The 20423-nt window shown below is 38.3% G+C and overlaps 1 protein-coding gene and 1 pseudogene across 5 annotated transcripts in view; one reads left to right on the plus strand and one right to left on the minus strand.

The window, feature by feature from the left end:
• The window catches only part of XIAP (X-linked inhibitor of apoptosis), a 45837-nt gene that overhangs the window by 10932 nt on the left and 14482 nt on the right, over nucleotides 1-20423 (plus strand). For all 5 annotated transcript variants that reach the window (XM_032619408.1, XM_032619405.1, XM_032619404.1 and 2 more), the window contains 4 exons: nucleotides 13943-14851; nucleotides 16082-16181; nucleotides 18111-18189; nucleotides 20003-20045. In XM_032619408.1, coding sequence (XP_032475299.1) covers nucleotides 13975-14851; nucleotides 16082-16181; nucleotides 18111-18189; nucleotides 20003-20045 — 1099 coding nt within the window. In that variant the 5' untranslated portion in view covers nucleotides 13943-13974. The remainder of the gene's footprint in view (nucleotides 1-13942; nucleotides 14852-16081; nucleotides 16182-18110; nucleotides 18190-20002; nucleotides 20046-20423) is intronic.
• On the minus strand, nucleotides 4197-6066 carry LOC116747178 (annotated as a pseudogene).

A 20423-nucleotide genomic window follows, 5' to 3' on the forward strand; every position in this document is an offset into this window, starting at 1 on the left:
TCCTGGGCACAATGGCATATTACCAATTTTTAGTCCTCACAGTGATCTCAAGAGTCCAGTGCGGGTGGTGGGTGGGATGTGGGATAGTGACAGCAGTGACCTAATAGAGGTGCTCCAACATTCATTCTTTTGCCCAATGTTGATGAAGCACTACTGTGTGTCACCACATTGCTTTAGGCATTGGGAATACAAATGTGAATAAGACAGAGCCCTTGCTAATAAAGGACCTTCCTTCAAACAACGTACATATAGGTATACCTACAAACATACACACATGCAGAAATTATTCAGTCTTGTTGTAGTACAGCTTGGCTCCTCAGCTATTTTTTCTTCATTTCTTTCTTCCTTTCTTTCTTTCTTCCTTTTTCTCTCTCTCTCTTTCTTTCTTTCTTTCTTTTCTTTCCTTTCTTTCTTTCTTTCTTTCTTTCTTTCTTTCTTTTCTTTCTTTCTTTCTTTCTTTCTTTCTTTCTTTTTCTTTCTCTCCCTTTCTCTCTTTCTTTCTTTTACCCTCTCTATCTCTCTTTCTCTCTCTTTCCGCGCTGTGCAGCATGCGGGATCTTAGTTCCCCGACCAGGATTGAACCCGTGCCCCCTGCAGTGGAAGCATGGAGTCTTAACCACTGGACCACCAGGGAAGCCCCCTCAGCAAATTATTTAGAGGATATAGTGAGGGCACAAAGAGTAGTCATTCTACTAGGGTTTTGAATGGAGGAATCAGGAAAGACGTCATAGATGAGATTCTAAAAACATGTTTTCTGAGTTTTCAACAGATGCCCTTATTTAATTACATAATGTGTTTCAGTTAGCATGGTAGTACTGCAGTGGGAGCTAATAGGGTTATATTGTTTGCTTAATTTTTGTCATATTTTTAACATCATTGTATTGGGTTGGCCAAAAAGTTCTTTCAGGTTTTTCCGTATGCTGTTACGGAAAAACCCAAATGAACTTTTTGGCCAACCCAATATTAGTTTCTTAGGGCTGCCATAATAAAGTACCGCAAACTGAGTGACTTAAAACAACAGAAATTCAGGGACTTCCCTGGTGGTCCAGTGGTTAAAACCATGCTTCCACTGCAGGAGGCCCGGGTTTGATGCCTGGTCAGGGAACTAAGATCCCACATGCCGCACGGCACAGCCAAAAAAAGAAAAAAATAAGAAATTAATTTTCTCACAGTTCTGGTAGCTAGACATCCAAAATCAAGGTGTTGGCAGGGCCATGCTGTCTCTGAAGGTGCTGGGGAGAACCTGTTCCATGGCTTTCTCTTAGCTTCTGGTGTTGCCATTGATCCTTGGTGTTCCTTGGTTCATCAATACATCATCACTGCAGTCTCTGCCTCTGTCTTCACATGGCCATCTTCCCTGTGTTTCTTCTCCTTTTCCTACAAGAATATCAGTCATATTGGATGAGGGCATTCTAATGACCTTGTCTGAACTTGATTATATCTGCAAGGACCCTATATCCAAATAAGGTCACATTCCTAACCAGTGGTGGACTTCAACATAGTTTTGAGGGGGCACAGTTCAACCCATAACAATCATTTAATTCCCTTTTAATGTGCCACATCAATATAGTTACTTAAGAAATGCTTTTTCGGGCCCATGAGCCATGGCCGCTGGGCCTGCATGTCCGGAGCCTGTGCTCCGCGGTGGGAGAGGCCACAGCGGTGAGAGGCCCGCATACCGCAAAAAAAAAAAAAAAAGAAATGCTTTTTCATGATGAGAAATTAGCAAAGCCCTTGGTTGCAGGGATGATAAGTATTTTTAGTTCATTAAATGAGTCTATAGTGACTGAATGAATTTCTTCCAGAGACCATAAGCGTGAAACACAGACAGGTTGTAGAGATCTATGAGCTCAATAGAAAAAGACTAGAGGTTTCGCTGCTTCTTTGTTAAGAACAGTGATTTGTTATTCAGGTGCTACTTTGACTTCAAAGATTTAATAAGTATTGTAATTGTTAACTTTCAGTCATCAGAGGTAGTTCCCTAGTATACCATCTTAAATAATTAAATTTATATTAATCTTCAAAATTACTTTCTTCAGTGTCTTGTACACATGTAAAACTGCTTGCTTACTTTGTTCTAAGGTGCTGTGATAACTGAAACTTATGATATTATGGGATAGATTGTTTTTTTAAATTACTTACACTGTAATAATTGACTACCAAATAGTAGTCACTTTAAGAAATTACTGTTAATTTTCATTTCAAGTAAGATTTTTATTAGAAAGCTTAATACTTAAATACATTTCTGAGTAGTGTTCTGATATTAAATCTCACAAAAATATTTCCCTGCATGGGATTTTTTTTTTCTATTGCTTTAACATTAGAGGGTTTTTTTCCAATTAATCCAGAATTTATTTCTTCATGTTTTTTTAACCATTTAGAGAAGCTATCCTTTAAAAGGGAATCATTTGATCCTTCATTGTTTTAATAGCACACAACTGTTACAAAGGCATCCATACTAGCCCTATTATAAGATGATTTTAATAATTTTGGGGGGAATTAATCTATAAACCACAGGGAACTTCATAATATTCTTAATTTCTATGTACATGCATACTGTAGTGCGTATGCACATTGTACAATGATAAATGCCAAAGAAATCAGGTAAAGAATGAAAGTTCACAGCCTCACACTTACTTGTTCTAAGTGGATGTGTAGGAAATAAATAGCCTAATGAAAATAATATAGATAACTTTACTTGTCAGTGTAAATACCACAGCTTTTCTCTTAAAGTGTAGGCAGTGTTCCCAGAATAATCCCACTGAAGAAAATCCAAAATCTTTGCACAAAAAAGTGCACAGGTTTGTCCTGTGTGTAAAAACCTTTTAATCTAAGTGCATTTTATATCCAAAACAATTTGCACTACTTGAATACAGATCTTCCTCAACTTACAATGAGGTTACATCCCAATAAAACCATCCTAAGTTGAAAGTATCATAAGCTGAAGATTCATTTAATACACCTAACCTACCAAACATCATAGCTTAGCCTAGCCTACTTTAAATGTGCTCAGAACACTTACATTAGCTTACAGTTGGGCAAAATCATGTAACGCAAAGCCTATTTTATAATAAAGTGTGGAATGTCTCATGTAATTTATCAAATACTGTACTGAAAGTGAAAATGGAATGGTTGTAGGGTACAGAAAAGTTATAAGTATATCAGTTATTGACCCTCGTGATCTGAGCTGACTGGGAGCTGTGGCTCGACGTGCTGCCCAGCATCACTACAGAGTATCAAATTGTGCTAGCCCAGGAAAAGATCAAAATTCGAAGTAAGGTTTCTACTGAATGCGTATCACTTTCGCACCATTATAAACTGGAAAAATCATAAGTCAAACCACTGTAAGTTGGGGACCATATGTACATTAAAAAAGTTCAAAAGCCTACCAACATAATATGTAGATACACACACCCAAAACAAAAGGAATGCTTTCCAATGAAATTAGGAATGAGGATAAGAATTAAAGGAGAGTGTCTTCTATATTACCAGAGTCAATGAAATTAACTGCATTTTAAAACATAAATTATACCTGTTTGGAATTATTTTATAAATATATAATCTATAGGCTGGACAAACATCAATGTGAAAAACTGTCACAGAATTTCATAATTTAGGAACATAGCGTCAGTGCTTCATAATGTGGAAAGAAACTCCTAAGAACAGCCAATTGGTTTGATTTCTTAGAAGTTAGAAAATAATGCATTTCAGAAAATGATTTGTAACAATTAGCGACAAAAGAACAACATTAAGAAATAAAATACTGGGTACACAAGAACTGAGGTCCTCAGAGTACCAAAAGAGAATCAGACTTCACATTAAAATTTAAAGAATGTGGTTAAAGGAAAAACTAACTGGAATCTTTGTAACAGGTTAAATATTTAACCACTTCAAACAGAAATAATTTAGTCCTCTCACATAGTTCTGAAAATGTACTGTAGCATCTAGTTTTCCATATCAAAAGCATATAATTTGATTAGCAGAGCTCCCTTTGTTTTAGACTTAAAATCACCTCTGATCCACCAAAGTTTGTACTAACAATTACCAAACTACTATTTGAAAAGCATTTAAACAGCTTTATTGAGATATAATTCACATACCATAAAATTAATTTTAAGGTGTACAGTTCAGTGATTTTAATATATTCAGAGTTGTACAACCACCATTACAATCCAATTTAGAATATTTTCATTACTCCAAAAAGAAACCCAGTCAGTAACCATTTGCAGTTATTCCCCATTCCCCTCCTCTCCCAGCTGTAAGCAACCACTAATCTATTTTCTGTTTCTATTTATTTTAAGAACATTTTAAACTTACAACATTATTGTTCTCATGCCTATTCCAGGTCATTGGCTCGGAGGTTTGAAAGATCTTAAAACTACCCAAATTTGCAAGCCCTGTGACATCCTCACTCAGAAAACATTCAAACGATGGTTTCATGATTGCTCAGTCTTCTAAGAGTTTTTGATCTGGAACATGTGTTTCAAATTCTGTTTGTACCATTTGCTAGGGGTGCTAAACTCATTTAATTAGACGGAATAAAACTATTCTTTCCAGACTCAAAACTGAGTTTGTTCTATTTGGGTTAACCATTTCCAGTCTTTTGATAGTAGGAACAGCTTTAGGAATCTAGTGTGGCACACCGCTGTCTTCAGTAATAATGTCATCTTCATCCTTTGGCTCAACGTTTGGTTCAATCTGCTGTGGATAGCCAAGAAAGCTATTATCAGTAGATTGGCTAGAGCTGCCAGAAGTCCTACTGTTCCTAACGTTATTCTCCTGTTTACTTGCCTTCTATTATGAGGTTGTAGCTGTTTGCAGTCATCCTATTACTTGATCAAAACTCTTCCCTGAAACTTCTATACCATTAACATCTAAAACGTCATCATTAACAGCCAGTATAGTCCTGTGCTGCGAGCCAGACCTCCTGGAATAAGCCAGGATATAAAGCTCCCTGGCGGGGGGTGGGTGGGGGGAGGAAGGGACTTCCTTGGTGGTCCAGCGGTTAAGACTGTGCTTCCAATGCAGGTTCAATCCCTGGTCAGGGAACTATGATCCCACATGCCACACAGCATGGCCAAAAATTAAAAAAACAAAAATAGCGCACACACACACACAGAGAGAGAGAAGATCCTTGGGACCTTCTCTGAGCCATGTAGTGTCTCTGTTAGAATGAAACCATCCCAGCTATAGAGTCCCTAGGGAATGTTCAGTGTTGTGTTTGTAAAGATGAACTAATCCTATGGTGTGTTTCTGGGGGAGCGTCAACATCTGTAATAGAAGACACACATCTGAAGTCTTGGTGCATACCAATTACTAGATCTGGCATTTTTCTGTGGTTGACATTGAACATTGGTTAAAACATTTTCCTTCTTCATTAGCATGTCTGTACCAAAGGCACTGTTTGCTTCTTCCTTTTTTTCTGTGTAAAAATCTTAAGCAGCAGGTTGGTTGTTGAAGCAGTTATGTGATAATTATCATCTTTATTTATAGATAGTAAGTATCCCTGGATGTCTGTATAGCCTAATAAAATGTCATCATTAGGTATCTTATGAACATGTTGCAGTAATCCATAAAACTCCTCAAAAATGTCCAAGTTTTGCTCTTTCTATCAAAAACTAATGAAATTCAGTGCCAAACCTGCTCTTCTCCAGGATGCCCTGGCAGCCGCAGTCACACTGAGTGCAGGGGCTGCAGCCCAGGAGCCTGCAACTCACCAAACGCACCTGCAGAGGTGGCTTGGGTCTCAATGCTGAGCTCCACAGGGTGGCTGGGCAGCCTGTCTGTGGTGCAAGTGGAGACACAACTCCATCCTGTCTCCCTCTGCTTTGGTGACTGCAGAACCCTGGTGGAGGAGGATAAGGGGGCAACTAACCCATCCACCTCTTTGCTCTCGGCTGCCTTCCCCATGACCAGGCTCCTGACCCAGGCCAGTGGTGCTAACCGCAGAGACTTTAAGTAAAAATATTATTAAAGACATTTTGGAGAAAAAGGTCACCTATAATCCTGTCACCTTAACTAACATATTTTACCCATATATTAAAAATTACCTCCAGGCTTGTCCATGAGTATATATTTTCACACAGTTGCAGTCAGATGTACATCCTACTTTATATCCTTTTCCCATTTAAAATAACCTTTGTTCTATATATTTGACAACTTTAATAATAAAAACCTGAAGGAAATAAGAAACTTTTGTATTGTGTGCAGATACCAGGTAAGTGGGTTTTCTGTGTGTTTTTTTCTCCCCTCCAACTCCCCATATTCCCGCATTATTGCTAGAGAAGCAGTCAGTCTCCTCTCCTTGGCACATGCCCATGGCTATCTTTACCCAGCTGACTAGGCTAAATAAATACACACACACACACGTATACTGTGTGTATGTATATGTACAGGTATATGTATGTTTTATTTTTTTCATTGAAGCTTATTAAGCCTTCTTTTATTTTTTTAACATTTTTTTAAAATTTATTTTATTTTTGGCTGCATTGGGTCTTCATTGCTGCGTGCGGGCTTTCTCTAGTTGTGGCACGGCGGGGCTACACTTCATTGTGATGCATGGGATTCTCATTGCGGTGGCTTCTCTTGTTGCGGAGCACGGGCTCTAGGCGCGCGGGCTTCAGTAGTTGTGGCTCACAGGCTCTAGAGCACAGGCTCAGTAGTTGTGATGCACGGGCTTAGTTGCTCCGCAGCATGTAGGATCTTCCCGGACCAGGGCTCGAACCCATGTCCCCTGCCTTGGCAGGCAGATTCTTAACCACTGCGCCACCAGGGAAGCCCCTCCCCAGGAATTTTTAAATCTTTCCCTCTTAGAATAAAAGGTTTTCTGTGCTTTAAAACAGTCATAAATTTTAAAATTAACTTGTTATGCTATAAAAGTTAATTTCAGTCCTATTTTAAATAGGTACTACTTGGCTAACATGCACTGGTAATATATTATCAATCCCAGTTGCTTGACAGATGTATATGTTAGATGAAAGCCAGTTGGTTAAATTATACTCACTTGTCCAAAGAGGAACATAACTAGAGAAATTAAAAGAAATCCTCGGGCTTCCCCGGGGGCGCAATGGTTGAGAGTCTGCCTGCCGATGCAGGGGACGCGGGTTCGTGCCCCGGTCCATGAATATCCCACATGCCGCAGAGCGGCTGGGCCCGTGAGCCATGGCCGCTGAGCATGCGCATCCAGAGCCTGCGCGTCCGGAGCCTGTGCTCCGCAATGGGAGAGGCCACAACAGTGAGAGGCCCGTGTACCGCAAAAAAAAAAAAAAAAAAAAAAGAAATCCTCAACATTTAGGCAGCGTCTAACCAAAAAGAAATAGAAACAACGTGAGTTAGTTTCCTATAGCTGCTGTAACTGAGTGTTTTGCTTTTCTTTTTAACATCTTTATTGGAGTATAATTGCTTTACAATGTTGTATTAGTTTCTGTTGTATAACAAAGTGAATCAGTTATATGTATACATATATCCCCATATCCCCTCCCTCTTGCGTCTCCCAACAACCCTCCCTATCCCACCCCTCTAGGTGGTCACAGAGCACAAGCTGATCTCCCTGTACTGTGCAGCTGCTTCCCACTAGCTATATATTTTACATTTGGTAGTGTGTATATGTCAGTGCTACTCTTTCACTTCTTCCCAGCTTACCCTTCCCCCTCCCCGTGTCCTCAGGTCCAATCTCTACCTCTGGGTCTTTATTCCTGTCCTGCCCCTAGGTTCGTTAAAACCAATTTTTTTTCAGATTCCATATGTATGTGTTAGCATACGGTATTTGTTTTTCTCTTTCTTGCTTCACTCTGTATGACAGACTCTAGCTACATCCACCTCACTACAAATAACTCAATTTCGTTTCTTTTTATGGCTGAGTAATATTCCATTGTATATATGTGCCACATCTTCTTTATCCATTCATCTGTCGATGAACACTTAGGTTGTTTCCATGTCCTGGCTATTGTAAATAGTGCTGCAATGAACGTTGTGGTACATGACTCTTTTCGAATTACGGTTTTCTCAGGGTATATGCCCAGTAGTGGGATTGCTAGGTCATGTGGCAGTTCTGTTTTTAGCTTTTTAAGGAACCTCCTTACTGTTCTTCATAGTGGCTGTATCACTTTACATTCCCACCAGCAGTGCAAGAGGGTTCCCTTTTCTCCACACCCTTTCCATGATTTGTTTGTGGATTGTTTGATGATGGCCATTCTGACCGGTGTGAGGTGGTACCTCTTTGTGGTTTTGATTTGCATTTCTCTAATGATTAGTGATGTTGAGCATCCTTGAATGTGTTTCTTGGCAATCTGTATATCTTCTTTGGAGAAATGTCTATTTAGGTCTTCTGCCCATTTTTGGATTGGGTTGTTTGTGTTTTTGATATTGAGTCGCATGAGCTGTTTGTATATTTTGGAGATTAATCCTTTGTCAGTTGCTTCATTTGCAAATATTTTCTCCCATTCTGAGGGTTGTCTTTTCATCTTGTTTATGGTTTCCTTTGCTGTGCAAAAGCTTTTAAGTTTCATTAGGTCCCATTTGATTATTTATTTTTTTAAACAAATTTATTTATTTTTTAATTTTTGGCTGTGTTGGGGCTTCGTTGCTGCGTGTGGGCTTTCTCTAGTTGCGGTGAGCGGGGGCTGCTCTTCATTGTGGTGCACGGACTTCTCATTGCAGTGGCTTCTCTTGTGGCAGAGCACGGGCTCTAGGCACACAGGCTTCAGTAGTTGTGGCACGTGGGCTCCAGTAGTTGTGGCTCGCAGGCTCCAGAGCGCAGGCTCAGTAGTTGTGGTGCACGGGCTTAGTTGCTCCGCGGCATGTGGGATCTTCATGGACCAGGGATCGAACCCATGTCCCCTGCATTGGCAGGCGGATTCTTAATCACTGCACCACCAGGGAAGCCCCCATTTGTTTATTTTTTGGTTTTATTTCCATTGCTCTAGGAAGTGGGTCAAAAAGGATCTTGCTGTGATTTATGTCACGGAGTGTTCTGCTTATGGTTTCCTCTAAGAGTTTTATAGTGTCTGGCCTTACATTTCGGTCTTTAATCCATTTTGAGTTTATTTTTGTGTATGGTGTTAGGAAGTGTTCTAGTTTCATTCTTTTACACGTAGCTGTCCAGTTTTCCCAGCACCACTTATTGAAGACACTGTCTCTTTGCCATTGTATATTCTTGCCTCTGTTGTCAAAGAAAAGGTGGCCATGTGTGCGTGGGTTTCTCTCTGGGCTTTCTATCCTGTTACAGTGATCTATATTTCTGTTTTTGTGCCAGTACCATACTGTTTTGATTACTGTAGCTTTGTGGTATTGTCTGAAGTCAGGGAGCCTGATTCCTCCAGCTCTGTTTTTCTTTCTCAAGATTGCTTTGGCTATTCAGGGTCTTTTGTGTTTCCATACAAATTTTGAAATTTTTGTTCTAGTTCTGTGAAAAATGCCATTGGTAGTTTGATAGGGATTGCATTGAATCTGTAGATTGCTTTGCATAGTATAGTCATTTTCACAGTGTTGATTCTTCCAATCCAAGAACATGGTATATCCCTCCATCTGTTTGTATCATCTTTAATTTCTTTCATCAGTGTCTTATTTTCTCTTTCAGATTTTTTGTTAGTGTATAGGAATGCAAGAGAATTCTCTGCATTTTGTATCCTGCTACTTTATCAAATTCATTGATTAGCTCTAGTAGTTTTCTGGTAGCATCTTTAGGATTCTCTATGTATAGTGTCATGTCATCTGCAAACAGTGACAGTTTTACTTCTTCTTTTCTGATTTAGATTCCTTTTATTTCTTTTTCTTCTCTGATTGCTGTGGCTAAAACTTCTAAAACTATGTTGGATAGTAGTGGTGAGAGTGGGCAACCTTGTCTTGTTCCTGATCTTAGAGGGAATGGTTTCAGTTTTTCACCATTGAGAACGATGTTGGCTGTGGGTTTGCCATATATGGCCTTTATTATGTTGAGGAAAGTTCCCTCTGTGCCTACTTTCTGCAGGGTTTTTATCATAAATGGGTACTGAACTTTGTCAAAAGCTTTTTCTGCATTTGTTGAGATTATCATACGGTTTTTATCCTTCAGCTTGTTAATATGGTGTATCACATTGATTGATTTGCATATATTGACGAATCCTTGCATTCCTGGGATAAACCCCACTTGATCATGGTGTATGATCCTTCTAATGTGCTGTTGGATTCTGTTTGCTAGTATTTTGTTGAGGATTTTTGCATCTATGTTCATCAGTGATATTGGCCTGTAGTTTTCTTTTTTGTAGCATCTTTTTCTGGTTTTGGTATCAAGGTGATGGTGGCCTCATAGAATGAGTTTGGGAGTGTTCCTCCTTCTGCTATATTTTGGAAGAGTTTGAGAAGGATAAGTGTTAGCTCTTCTGTAAATATTTGATAGAATTCGCCTGTGAAGCCATCTGGTCCTGGGCTTTTGTTTGTTGGAAGATTTTTAATCACAGTTTCAATTTCAGGGCTTGTGATTTGTCTGTTTATATTTTCTATTTCTTCCTGGTTCAGTCTCAGAAGATTGTGCATTTCTAAGAATTTGTCCATTTCTTCCAGGTTGTCCATTTTATTGGCTTAGAGTCATTTGTCGTAGTCTCTCATGATCCTTGTATTTCTGCAGTGTCAGTTGTTACTCCTCCTTTTTCATTTCTGATTCTGTTGATTTGAGTCTTCTCTCCTTTTTCTTGATGAGTCTGGCTAATGGTTTATCAATTTTGTTTATCTTCTCAAAGAACCAGCTTTTAGTTTTTATTGATTTTTGCTATTATTTCCTTCATTTCTTTTTCATTTATTTGTGATTTGATCTTTATGGTTTCTTTCTTTCTGCTACCTTTGGGGTTTTTTGTTCTTCTTTCTCTAACTGCTTTAGGTGCAAGGTTAGGTTGTTTATTTGAGATGTTTCTTGTTTCTTGAGGTAGGATTGTATTGTTATAAACTTCCCTCTTAGAACTGCTTTTGCTGCATCCCATAGGTTTTGGGTCATCATTATATGTATATTTTAAACACAACATCTCAGCATCTTGAAATCTTCCATACCCCTCATATAAACATGTACCACCGCTTGCTGATTCTTTTTATGCCAGTGTTGGCTTTCAGAGTGCCATTTTTCCCATCCACTGTTCCCTCACGATTTCTGACTGCCTGGCCCCTTTATGTCAAAGCTTTCTTGGACATCTTTCTCTCTGTGTGCCTTCTTACCTTTCTCCTTACCCGGTACAAAGCCTGAATGTGCTTTCACAAAGAGGCCTTAAGTTACCTCAGCATACTTTATTCCACTCTTGACTTGTTCACATCCAAAACCTTCTCCAGTATTCATACCTCATTTTCTTCTGTATTCCTGTACCCCACATATACTTATTTTCTAAATATCATCTTCCCCACCTGCATTTCACTTAAATACTTTTTTTTTTAAATCATCTCCCATCCCTTTCTTTTGGTGCTTCCCTCCAGTCCTAAGGTTTCTGTCTTGTCAATCGGTTTTCTCTCTTTTAGTCTTAACCTTTCTGGTAGTTCTGTTTTTTCACCCTTCTCCAAAAGCTCACACTCTGATAATGTATATGTAGTTTTCAGTTGAATGCTTCTGAATAAATATCTGCTTTTCAAAACAGTGAAATCTAAACTATTCGTATGGAAATAACCCCTGGGAAGATGAGGTCTCCACCTGAAAGTTTCAAATAGAGATTTTCCTGCTAGTGTTGAATGATGGAGCTTTATCTTATATTATCTGAAATGGGATGACTACTTGAACCATGAAAAATATTCACTATTATGAAATGAGAATAGATCATTGATTTTACACTTTTATTTTGATTGACCTGAGAAACAAAACTTAACCACCTCAGAGAAGGTAACTTTCATATGTTTTAGATTATATTCAGCGTTTATTCTTCAGGATAATTATAGACTTAGAAATGTTTAATACTGTCTCCTAGTCCATGCCAAAGTCCCTTCCAGTAATGAGAGGAATTCATAAGCTACAAGACAACCCAGTCCATTTTATACTGGTATTGATTGTTGTAGCTGTTCATCCCTGTATTGGGTTAAAATCTACTGGCTTTAATTATATTCATTAATTCTGCCCTCAAGCTAAACAGGATTTGGATCCCTTTTCTGCATGACTGCCTTTTAGATAGTTATTCTATCCTCTACACCCCTCTCCCTACAATTTTCTTTTCCTTTTGAGATAAATACTTGACTCTTCCAACTATTCTTCATAGGATACCATTTTCATCATCCTGCTTGCTCTCTATGGAAGTTACACTTTGTTAATGTCCCTTCTAAAATGTGTTCAGAATTAAAAATAATACTCAGTATGTAGCAGAATTGAATCTGAATGTTGCACACCTGTACGTTAATGCAGACTGAAGTTACTTCAAGTATTTTAGCTGCCATGTAATGTTGGCTTATGATGAGTTTGTAATTAACTCAAATCCCACGATTTTAATCTGGAGGTTTCCCTTCACATGACTTCTTTCCAAACCAAGATTCCATCTTCCTTTAGTTGTACCACAGATTTTTTAAGTCAGAATATAAGACTTTACACATATCCCTATTTTATCTCATTAGCCTATCAGCCAGCCTTGGTTTCTTTGAATCGTGGTTTTTGTCATCTACCTTATGCTGATTCAACAAAGAGTCTTGAAGCTAGTGCTAGAACTTTTTCAGACATCTGGGAAACAATAATCAAAAATCATGGAGACTGTCTTCCAAAAATTGTTGTATGCAGATATAACTCAGCTCTTGAGGTGTATATGAATTAATACCATTGTAAATTGGGTCCAGGAAAGACTGAAGTCCATTGCCAGCCTGCAAGACAGAAAGAAGCCTTTTGTTGAACATTAACTCCAAGAGAGATGATGTTCCAAGACATATTGTGCCAACATAATGCCAAAAGAGCTGCTAATTTTTCCCAAGAAATCAGTTACTATACGTATGAAGTAGAGACAGAGTCATTGTGACCATTCTTTTATTTTGCATTTGGCAAGCATGTACTGAGCACAGTGTCAGGAACAGTGTGAGGTTCTAGAGAACCAGGTTTGCCTGGGGCAACCCTTATTTGTGCCTCTTGTCCCAATGAAATTATTAGTAGCATCATTTTTCAGTTTCAAAAGAGTTCAGGTTTGGAGGATAAATTATCTTGGCCACTCTTCTCATAATCCAACCAGTTCCTTTTAGTATTTTATCTTGGTTAAATATTACACAGCTGTAATTTGGCAGCTCTAATGAGGCTGCAATAGTACTTCTCTTCCATTTGAACAGTTTGTTTCTTGACCGTGGGCAGTTGATAGCAAAAGTAACTGCAGTTAAGGTCTACAAGTACTTAGTATTTTTCCTGAGCCACCCTCTAGAGGGCAGTATTATATACATTTGAAATGATCCAATTCTAACAAAAATGGACTCTGTTTATACGTGAAAATCATAAACATTTGATGCTCTTAAAGAATACATTGGAACCAACATTGTGAATAAAACTTATCTTTTGCTAATCAATAAAGAAATATTAAAAATTCATTAACATTCTGAACATTCTTTTAATTGTAAAAACTAAACTTAGATGGCTTGAATATACAATGATCCATTATAACAATTATGCATAGACTTCAAGAATCTGCATATTTTATGCTTCTTTTGTGTTTTTCCTAATTAATGATTTTACATGGTTAATAATTTTAATATATTCTGCATCACATAGTTTTCATATTTATGTAAAATAGGCACTTAAAAATGAATAGTTCTGATCTACCTGCTTAAATATTACTTTCCTCTAAAAGAGAAAACAAAAATGCTAGTTTTTACTTTATAACCTGAATCATGTGGTAATGTAGGATTCTAGTATTTAGAATTAGAATGTTTCTTTAAAATTGTGTCATCAGTGGGTAATTTGTTAACTCCTAATATCAAAAGTATATTGCTTGTGTTTGACATTTTTGGATTTCCTAATGTAATGTTCTCTTTTTAGAAAAGGCGGACAAGTCCTATTTTCAAGAGAAGATGACTTTTAACAGTTTTGAAGGATCTAAAACTTGTGTACCTGCAGACATCAGTAAGGATGAAGAATTTGTAGAAGAGTTTAATAGATTAAAAACTTTTGCTAATTTTCCAAGTAGTAGTCCTGTTTCAGCATCAACACTAGCACGAGCTGGTTTTCTGTACACTGGTGAAGGAGACACCGTGCGGTGCTTTAGTTGTCATGCAGCAGTAGATAGATGGCAGTATGGAGACTCAGCAGTTGGAAGACACAGGAAAGTATCCCCAAATTGCAGATTTATCAATGGCTTTTATTTCGAAAGTAATGCTGCACAGCCTACAAATCCTGGTGTCCAAAATGGTCAGTACAAAGCTGAAAACGGTCTGGGAAACAGAAATCATTTTGTTTTAGAAAGGCCATCTGAGACTCATGCAGACTATCTTTTGAGAACTGGACAGGTTGTAGATTTATCAGACACCATATACCCAAGGAACCCTGCCATGTGTAGTGAAGAAGCTAGATTAAAGTCATTTCAAAACTGGCCAGACTATGCCCACTTAACCCCAAGAGAGTTAGCTAGTGCTGGACTCTACTACACGGGTATTGATGATCAAGTACAATGCTTTTGTTGTGGCGGGAAACTGAAAAATTGGGAACCTTGTGATCGTGCATGGTCAGAACACAGGCGACACTTTCCTAATTGCTTCTTTGTATTGGGCCGGAATTTTAATATTCAAAGTGAATCTGATGTCGTGAGCTCTGATAGGAATTTCCCAAATTCAACAAATCCTCCAAGAAATCCAGCCATGGCAGATTATGAAGCACGGATCATTACATTTGGGACGTGGATATACTCAGTTAACAAGGAGCAGCTTGCAAGAGCTGGATTTTATGCTTTAGGTAAACTTTATTATAAAAGTAGGCTAATAAATAACTTTCCAACTATCCCAGGGCTCCTAAAAAGTAAATAGATGCCATTTGCCCCCTGAACTGGTAAATATTTAGGTGTAGGCTGACATCATTATTTATATTAGTATTATTCTGTGAACCCTTATGAATCTGTAATATAACCACTGAATTTACGTGGAAAGGATTACCATATTATGAGTCATATTTATCTTTATGTAATTGTGTTTTGGAGAAGAATGACTTGCAAAAGATGATCGACATCCCTGATAGAAGAATAGGTCTGATAGTAATACTAACTATAATTTATTACACACCTACTATATGTGCTCAATACGTATATTACATGCATTTTCTCTATGCTTCACAACAACCCTATAAGAAGAGTTAACATTAGGGAGTTTACTTTGGCTGCTGTTAAAATTGATACCTGCCATTTGTACATAGACTGTATATTTGAAAGCTGCCCTGTATATTCAAAAGATGCCTTATTGCTTAAAATGAGCACTTTTCAGGGCTTCCCTGGTGGCGCAGTGATTGAGAGTCCGCCTGCCGATGCAGGGGTCACGGGTTCGTGCCCCGGTCCAAGAAGATCCCACATGCTTGCGTACTGCAAAAAAAAAAAAAAAAAAAAAAATGAGCACTTTTCAAATGGACTGCTGTAGACATGCCAGTAGGGAAGGAAGGGCCATTAGTGTGATGGCTTCCAGGAATATTCAGAAAAATTATACCGTTATATATCTGACCCAGTTACTTTAAGATTGAATAGTGCCAAAATACAAAATACAAGTTATTTCAATATTTTATTTACTTAGTATCATATAGCAATCTTGAAAGTTTGTTTAGTGTCATATAGCTATAACCTTAGAGAAACTTATATATATGCTGAACTTTATTGTTAAAGTTTCACAGTTTGAAAAAGTAAACATAGCATTGATGGCCCCAAATGACATATGTTAAAACAATTGTGATTTTTCACATAAAAATTGGGAAATTTTATTTGTGTCTTCTGTAAAATACCTCAAATTGAATTGGTGAATTTAGTGTGTATTTCCTCCTCAAATGATCTTATCTGTTACTTAGATGTGAATTCAGATATCTTCTTTTAAGCTATGAGACTTTCATGTAATTTAGAAATGCTTAATTTTATAGTATTTAAAAGGATATTTTGGGGTAAGCTTGTAATTGCACAAATACATGTATTTTTACTTGTGTGTTTCTTAGGTGAAGGTGATAAAGTAAAGTGCTTTCACTGTGGAGGAGGGCTAACTGATTGGAAGCCCAGTGAAGACCCTTGGGAACAACATGCTACGTGGTATCCAGGGTAAGGTATTTAAATGTTCCTTCAGTGACAGGCAAGTTGGACAGCACATAAGCAGTGGGAAGACTTGAATAACTTTTCACGTCAGCTATTTTTGCCTTCACCAATTGAAATTTGAAATTCACACCAGGTTTATAAAAATGGGGTCACCTACTTTATATACATTTTTAAAAAACACCTAAGCCGGGCTTCCCTGGTGGCGCAGTGGTTGAGAGTCCGCCTGCCGATGCAGGGGACACGGGTTCGTGCCCCGGTCCAGGAAGATCCCACATGCCGCGGAGCGGCTGGACCCATGAGCCATAGCCGCTGAGCCTGCGTGTCCAGAGCCTGTGCTCCGCAACGGGAGAGGCCACAACAGTGAGAGGCCCGCGTACCGCAAAAAACAAAAAACAAAAAAACACCTAAGCCTTCTCCAGTGACCAAACCATTCATTACTTATGTATCACATCTATGACGTTCAGATGATTCTATTTCTAAACACCAAATTAGGAACGTATGGGACTTCCCTGGTGGCGCAGTGGTTAAGAATCCACCTGCCAAAGCAGGGGACACAGGTTTGAGCCCTGGTCCAGAAAGATCCCACATGCCACAGAGCAACTAAGCCCATGCGCCACAACTACTGAGCCTGCGCTCTGGAGCCCGCCAGCCACAACTACTGAGCCTGTGAGCCACAACTACTGAGCCCGTGTGCCACAACTACTGAAGCCCATGCACCTAGAGCCCATGCTCCGCAACAAGAGAAGCCACCACAATGAGAAGCCCGTGCACCGCGATGAAGAGTAGCACCCGCTCGCCGCAACTAGAGAAAGCCCCCGTGCAGTAACGATGACCCAACGCAGCCTAATTAATTAATTCCTTTTTTAAAAAAAAAAAAAAAGGAATGTATGCTTTTGTTGTTGTTTGGAAGTAGGCTCTTTATTTTTTTTAATTTTTAAAATTAAAAAAAAAATTTTTGTCCTTGTTGGTCTTTGTTGCTGTGCGGCTTTCTCTAGTTGTGGTGAGCGGGGGCTACTCTTCATTGCGGTGCGCGGGCTTCTCATCATGGTAGTTGCAGCATGCGGGCTCAGTTGTGGTGCACGGGCTTAGTTGCTCTGCAGCATGTGGGATCTTCCTGGACCAGCAGTCGAACCCATGTCCCCTGCATTGGCAGGCAGATTCTTATCCACTGTGGGAAGTAGGCTCTTTAATGATGGGCATGAGAGCCCATGTTGCCAAGCAGATTCCTTAAGAATCCATCATGCCCTCTAACAAATATTACTGAATCTCGTGGATTCTAAGGCACACAGTTGGTCACATTTTCAGATCTCTGAAACCAGGACACATCTGGTGGTGGGTCATAATTTAATTGGCAGTGGTAGCACATAATATAATCATGCTGCTTACACTCAGTGGCATCTTAGAATGATGACATATTCTAAACATCTCTTTGCCATCTTGCCTCTTTAAAATAAAGAACACAGATGTGTACAGTGTACAGTGATGTGGATTTTTGGCCTACAAAATAGTACAACTTAAAACTTCAGAATGATCATTTGAAAATAAATTTTAACCTTAAACAGCCTTAAAAGGAAAGGCTGAAAGCCTAAAGAATTCCTTTAAAATGTACAATTGGTTAATCTCTAAATAAAACTCGTTAAGATTACTTAAAACTTGTTTTTAAATGTCAAGGTGCTAATTTAATAATTTGTGTAAAAGCTGAAAGTTCTCAAGTTGATATTTTTGTTCTACTGTCATTAGCATATTAGGATAACAAAGGAAACATTTTTTTAACCTTAAAATGATAGTTTAATAAGGAATTGAGTGACATTTTATTTTGTGGCTCCTTAGAAATATCAAAAAGCAAGTTAATGGAATTAAGATGATGGAGGTTATATCTTTAATTATACTTTACTAATTTATGAGCTACTAAAGTTTAACCTTTTATTTGTTTAGGTGTAGATTTCTGTTAGAAGAGAAGGGACAAGAATACATAAACAATATTCATTTAACCCATTCAATTGAGGAGTCTCTGGTAAGTCACATATTGTAGAATATATATTTTCAGATATTACATAATTTGTTTTGCAATGATTTCTTAGTATAAAATTCACAGTATAGTATTTTAGATTAATAATGTATGGTGATAGAATGTAAAACAAGGGTGAACCCTAATGTAAACTATAGACTTTGGGTGATTATGACATATCAGTGTAGGTTCACTGATTTTAACAAGTGTGACACTCTGGGAAGGATGTTGATAATGATGGAGGGAATGCATGTGTTGGGGCAAGGGTTACATGGGAAATCTCTGTATCTTCCCCTCAATTTTACTGTGTACCTAAACAGTCTTTAAAAAGTAGTTGTTAAAAAATATTAACTCTGCTACATCGCTAAACAAAATATAATGGTTCAGAAGAGAGTTATGCAAAATCACCTGAAGAAACAGAATCGCTCCCAGGGCAGAAGGCTTGATGGAGGTGTTAAGACACCAAAAGAAGGTATGTGTGACCAAAAGGAAGTCAGTGAGCAAAAATGATACAAATGAACTTATTTAACAAAACAGAAACAGACTCACAGACTTAGAAAACAAACTTATGGTTACCAAAGGGAAAAGGTGGGGAGGGGGATAAATTAGGAGTTTGGGTTTAACATACACAAACTACTATATTTAAAATAGATAACCAGGACTTCCCTGGTGGCACAGTGGTTAAGAATCCGCCTGCCAATGCAGGGGACACGGGTTCGAGCCCTGGTCTGGGAAGATCCCACATGCCGCGGAGCAACTAAGCCCGTGTGCCACAACTACTGAGCCTGTGCTCTAGAGCCCGTGCCACAACTACTGAGCCCTTGTACCACAACTACTGAGCCCTTGTGCCACAACTACTGAAGCCCGCGCCCCTAGAGCCTGTGCTCCGCAACAAAGAGAAGCCACTGCAATGAGAAGTCCACGCACCCCAGTGAAGGGTAGCCCCAGCTCGCCACCAACTAGAGCAAGCCCGTGCGCAGCAATGAAGACCCAACACAGCCAAAAATAAATAAATTTATTAAAATAAATAAAATAAAATAGATAACCAACAAGGACCTACTGTATAGCACAGGGAACTCTGCTCAATATTCTGTAATAAGCTAAATGGGAAAAGAATTTGAAAAAGAATAGATATATGTATAACTGAATCACCTTGCTGTACACATGAAACTAACACATTGTAAATCAACTATACTCCAATATAAAATAAAAATTTTAAAAGTAAAACAGTAATGTATGGTGAGCTTAAAGGGGAGATCTTGAAGAGTGCTCGTTTTTCTTAAGCTAAAGCAAATTTGTGAAAAGGGAATCAGGATGAACTGATTTAAGTATCACTGTAGGCGAAAATGGGCTTGAAGAACTAAAACACTTAAATCCCTCAGCCTTCTGAACTTAGACTTGGATAATGTGTTTTGTACTACTAGTCTTTAACTTTTCACAGACAATATTTAAAATCTCAAAAAGGTATCTATATTGATAGTGTGGCCTGGGGTGGCCAAGGCATCAGTACTTTGTGGAAAGAGCCCTGGACTAGAATGAGACAGAAGAGTTGCCATTATGGCCCTGCCATGAACTGTATTGCCTCAATCAAGTTGTTTAATCTCCCTGAGCCTCAGCTTCTTGTCTGTAAAGTGAATGGATTGGGTTAGATGATCTTTTAACTTCTAGCTTCATCAGGCTATATGCCTCTTGTGAATATTCATATGTTGAACTGGAATAAAGCTAATTTATAAACTCATGATTAACATAACTTCTCAAATTGAAGTAATTGTCTTCTACCAAAAGGAATTCTAACTTATAATTCATATTTCTATTTTAGACGAGAACTGCTGAAAAAACACCATCATTAACTAAAAGAATTGGTAAATATTCTTATTAAAATAAATACTTTAATTTCATTGCCAGTTTATTATACTTGTTATTTATAAGGTGGAAAGGTAAACTGATTCTTTCAAGATATATATCTTTGAGATGAGATTGCTGTAGACTTAAGAATTAATGAAGTGCCTATAAATTTAAGTTGGATATTTATATACTGGGAACATTGGTTCAGAGGTTGGACAGTTTTTCCAAGTTCCAGAGGAACACCTGTAGGCTCTCCATTGTCATTTCTGTTAAAATCACAAAAAGCGTTGTGTATTTTTTTTTCGTTAAGTGTATTTTGGTCAATGGGGTTTCTTTAGTTAGCCAGGATTGTGAATCCAGTGCTCTACTAATGTGCCATCACCATGATCAGCCCT

This window comes from Phocoena sinus, chromosome X (assembly GCF_008692025.1).
Source record: "Phocoena sinus isolate mPhoSin1 chromosome X, mPhoSin1.pri, whole genome shotgun sequence".
In the NCBI taxonomy this organism is placed as follows: domain Eukaryota; kingdom Metazoa; phylum Chordata; class Mammalia; order Artiodactyla; family Phocoenidae; genus Phocoena; species Phocoena sinus.